This window comes from Musca autumnalis, unplaced genomic scaffold (genome assembly GCF_047663935.1).
Source record: "Musca autumnalis isolate F117 unplaced genomic scaffold, ASM4766393v1 scaffold_5, whole genome shotgun sequence".
Lineage (NCBI taxonomy): Eukaryota > Metazoa > Arthropoda > Insecta > Diptera > Muscidae > Musca > Musca autumnalis.
Window position 1 is genome coordinate 152,111,454 of NW_027412088.1, and position 4,874 is coordinate 152,116,327.

The 4,874-nt window shown below is 35.6% G+C and overlaps 1 protein-coding gene across 1 annotated transcript; it reads right to left on the reverse strand.

Moving 5' to 3' along the window:
* Positions 1 to 2,389: 2,389 nt before the first annotated feature.
* LOC141405844 (uncharacterized) lies at positions 2,390 to 2,965 on the reverse strand. Its single transcript, XM_073990619.1, has 2 exons — positions 2,855 to 2,965; positions 2,390 to 2,770 (listed from the first exon to the last, which is right to left on the reverse strand). The coding sequence occupies exons 1-2, from the start codon at positions 2,858 to 2,860 to the stop codon at positions 2,495 to 2,497; spliced, it is 282 nt and encodes a 93-aa protein (XP_073846720.1). The 5' UTR covers positions 2,861 to 2,965; the 3' UTR covers positions 2,390 to 2,494.
* Positions 2,966 to 4,874: the final 1,909 nt, after the last annotated feature.

A 4,874-nucleotide genomic window follows, 5' to 3' on the forward strand; every position in this document is an offset into this window, starting at 1 on the left:
CCTTGGTGGTTGGGCACTTATCAATAAACGTTGGAAGCAATAAACTTTTCCCCAGAAATTTGTTGCTATAGGTCCACGTTTTGATATAGCTCCCATAGAATGGTGTCTCCCGATTTTCGATATTTTCAAGGTTTTCTTCTCATTATCACACCGAAATAATTGAAATTTCGTATTTCGTTGGAAGCAGTAAACTTTTCCCCTATAGCAAGGTCCAAATTTTGATATTGCTCCCATAGAACGGCACCTGTCGACCGCAAGCCCTCTTAAAATGGAACTAAAGAAAATGTAGCAGTGAACATTCTCTACAAGATTGTTCTTTATGATATTTTCCTAGGTTTTACCATTTTTGAGATATAGAAGTTCAAATTGGGTCAATTCACTGACTGTATCTCCTTATAAAACAATCTCATGACTGCAATTTCCCGACTTAAACTTATATATTTCAAAAACGATACAAAATTACGAAAGCCAGTCTTGCAGAGAATTTTCACACCTACAAGATTTTCTCTAGTCCCATTTCGATAAGACTTATCCGTTCCGAAGCAAATCGTGAAAACCTAACAAAAACAAACCTAAAATTGTGACCTGAACTTCTATATCTAAAAAATAGTAGAACCTAGGAACAACATTTTTGTTAGCCTACTTTCGATAGGTTTCCTAGCAAAATCGCGAAAACCTAAAATAAAAATCCCTCCAGCATTGCTGCTTCAGAATCCGTAAAAACTTCCCAGGTGGTAGCGGTTTTTATTTAAAGTTAGGTAAGGCGCACCGTACATGACATTGTTTTATAAGGAGGCAATACAGTCAGTGCATTGTCCCAATTTGAACTTCTATATCTCAAAAATTTTAAAACCTACGAAAATATCATAAAGGCCAATCTTGTAGAGAATTTTAACAGCTATAATCCAATTCGATAGGACTTGCGGATTCCAAGCCAAATCGTGAAGACCTAAAAAACCCTACAAATGTGAAATTTGACCGCGATTTATTTAGAAAGCGCTCAGGCGATTTTTTTTTGTTTTTCGATTTTTTTCATTTATGAACATTATAGTTTTAGAATCTTTCCCAGGTGTAAGCTCCTTTCATTTAAAGTTGGTTCAAGTGTGTTCGTCTACAAATCAGAAGTTCGCATGATCAATCCAACAGAGAGCGAAATAAAAGAAATAAAATAAATATATGAAGTGTGTTCAAATTGAAAACAAATTCCACCTCAAAAGTTCTAAAAATATAATTTTTTAGCTTATTTTTCAACTTCTAGTGACCATAGATTAACTAGTTATTCTAATAGTCGTACAATAAGTAGTTATTCAGTGCCCTTGTTAAAATAATGGGTTAGTAGGAGGTTTTGTAAGTAGCTACAACTACCAAAGAGTACTATAAAACCCCATTGTTAGTAAGAATTATGTTCACGGTTGGATATAGCTCCCATAGAGCGGTACCTCCCGATTTTCGATATTTTCAAGTTTTTAGCCACATTATCACACCGGAATTCGGTATTTAGTCTTCGCTAGGGTATAAAATTTTCCGACAGAGAATTGTCGAAATATGTAGATCCACGGTTTAATATTTACCAGTACCGCCAGATTTATTGTATTTCGTGGGTTGTTTGTCACATTTTCCGACCGAAATGTGGACACAAAAGTGTTATTCGGCCTGGCCGAACTTAACACTTTTTTACTTGTTATATTAAATTTTTTGTCCAGAGGTGTCCACCATACTATGGTTGCATACGTTAAGATTGATCTGTATGGCGAGTGTATCATCCTAAAATTGATGTTTCATTTTAAGCCTATAGTCCTCCAACAGGTTGACCAGCATCTGTGAGCTTTGTTAATTATTTTTATTGACTTTATTAGAACAATATATGTATACTGTCTCATTCAGATTATAAATTATTTTTAGGACCGTTTCGAGCCATCTGCAAATCAATCAGAAGTATTATAATGTCGTCTGCATAGCTGACTGGTTAAAATCCTTTTTTTCTTCGGTTAAGGTTCTTAGAGAATATTTGTGGTAGTAACCCATTTTGTCACCTATTCATATTATAAGTATATGGATTATCCAGTACCTCAGGGCCCCGTTAATCTGAATCTTGAGGGAGAAATAATCATTCTTCGAATTTAATCTGATTTTCAAAGAAATATTCGACCGCAAATCCTACGGGTTTAGCCTTATATAAGCGGGGTTTCAAATCATTATTATATTAGCCACACTTATGATCTTATCATTTGCCCTGCGGAACCTACTGAAGGTACGGGAAGGCCCAAACATAAATAGAAAAACCGTGTGGTTCTATAAGCAAAAGGTAAGCACGTTTGGAAATCTATCGAAATTTCCAAATTAATTTCATTCAATTGTAATCCTCGTAAAAAACTACTCATTAAATAGGGTGTTTAGGTCGTTTTTATTCTTTGTTTTTTCCGAGTCAAGAGTCCAAAAAACATTCATTGATCACTTTCATTTCGATTTTTTACGCTTTCCAATTTCAAAGAATTTACTTCTTCTTCAACAAAGTGGTGTAGACAGCAGGAGCAGCAACTACAGCTGGAGCAGAGTAAGTGGTGTAGGCTGGGGCAGAGTACACTGAACGTGTGTAGACTGGAGCAGCAGCGGCATAGGTGGTGTAGGCGGGGTGGGCAGCAGCATAGGTGGTGTAAGCTGGGGCAGCAGCGGCATAAGTGGTGTAGGCTGGAGCAGCAGCATAGGTGGTTACTGGAGCAACAACATGAGCGCTAGCAGCGGCAACGAAGAGAGCAAAGCAGATAAGGAACTGAAAGGTAATAAAAACATAAATATTAATCTTTAGGTCATTAGGTGGATTATCCTTGTTCCTTGTCCTTAAAAGGGTACTTACTTTCATTTTGAGTAGTGTTTTGTTGAAGCTTGTTCTTTGCAATGGAGCGTAATGAACTGATATCAATTGCTAAGAATGTGGGTGCTTTTATACAAGAAATGAGTATGTATGTATGTAGGTATTTCTTTTGAGTTGGAATTATGAGTTTTTGTTGCTGTTGTGAGTTACGTACACACAAGTAAAGAATAAATGTCGAATATGTTGTTAATACGATTTAGTTATTGATATCGTTATGCCTACAACTTCTTTTGTATATTCCATGAGAACTAAAAAAGTTCCATAGATTCTTGAGCAAGCTTAAGTCAATCAAGCTTATCATTGTCTATTTCTTATGCAATAGAAAGCAACAACCATTCCAAAATATGTATATCAGGACTGAACAAGAAATGGGTTTTTACTTAAAAAAAAAGAAAAAATGCCAATGTCTCAATATTTAGTTTTTTGCGAAGGTAAATTCTATTTAACTTTATGAAAATTGAAGTAACTCTAATAATATGGGGGAATTCAGACTCTGCAAAATAGCTAAAATGAAAAACATCGGCAGCAATTTCCTATTTGAGATGGGAAATCACGAGTGTTTCGTACGTGGTTCCTCTTCAAATCTACATTCGTGCTTAATAATATTTTACCAAAAATCTCCGAAGGGACAAGGGATATCAATCAATGAATGTACACCCAGGTTCATATTACCTCAATTATATGGGAACTACATTTTATCGCCTAGTCCGAACCGTAGAGAAGTTTTCATGGCTGAAATACTTAGAAAATGTTGTCAATATTACGCTGAGGGGTATTTTCGCCAACGTTGAAAATATGATGTCTGTTCTGGGAATCGAAGCAGGCACCACGGTGGCAACCGTGTCTGTTAGGCACGCCATTTACTCAACTACTCTCTTAAAAAGCCTTTAATAACCTACTATGTTGATATTGCCAAATAGACCAACATTTTTTACTTTTTAATTATTCCCTTTTACAAATAGTTTCAATATTTACTATTCTCGTCTTTTTTTAAAATAATTATCTTTTTATTTCCATGTTGTTGTTTTTATTACTGATACGCTTAATTATGCCAATCATTTGTCATGTGATTGATATTTTCGTGCATTTTTCTGTGTGTTTTACCAATTATTGCCTGCCCTGTAAAGCGTGAGCGAACGTGTTGGGTGTTATTTGCAATGGCGTTAAATACAACACTTTCTGATGTCACAATCTCTCCACCATGTCAAAGTTCAATTAAAAGCTGCTACTCATGTTCAACACCATGTATTTGTATTCACCTGGCTTTTCATTATGCCAAACTCTTTCCATGCCATGCCTTTCTCTTTGGTCACCACCAACAATAATGTGACAGAAACGTTTGTATTGTGTCACAGTTCTTGTTGATGTTGTTGTTGCACAGCATTAACGATTGATTTTATGCCAGTTTCAATTAACATCGTTCATGGAACACCTCTTTTGCCAGAAGAACAAAAAAACAGAAAACACTCCTGCGAGCAATGGCAAGGATCACAATCATCGATATCGGCTTTGAAAGCAGCAGCAACATTGTTGAATGTGTAACATGCAGCCAGTGTTGGAGGAGGGAGAGGCAGATAGATACATGGAAAGTGTTAAAAAATATCAATTACATGCAGTATACTCACACACATACAGGTGGATATGTATCAGAGCATTGCATCCAGCTTTTGGCGAGTGTGTTCTTCTCAGTCTTTGTGTCCATTTTAAATGTACTTTGAAATGTTAAATGAAATTGTAATTGTGTTTGTCTATATTTCCATGTGTGGGTATGTTATGTCTTTGACCCTAAAGGTAAATGTCATATGAACATAATGTGTAGAGTACACATCAGTGCATCCAAATGAGCATTCCATGGCGGATTTGGCAGATTATAACGAGTTCCAAATATTCGAATTTTGTCCACTTAAATATCAAGAGGAAACAATTACTTTGATCTCTCTCAAATGTTATTAAAAATTGATGAATATAGATGTCCACTTCTCAAAATGTGATTTAAATATAT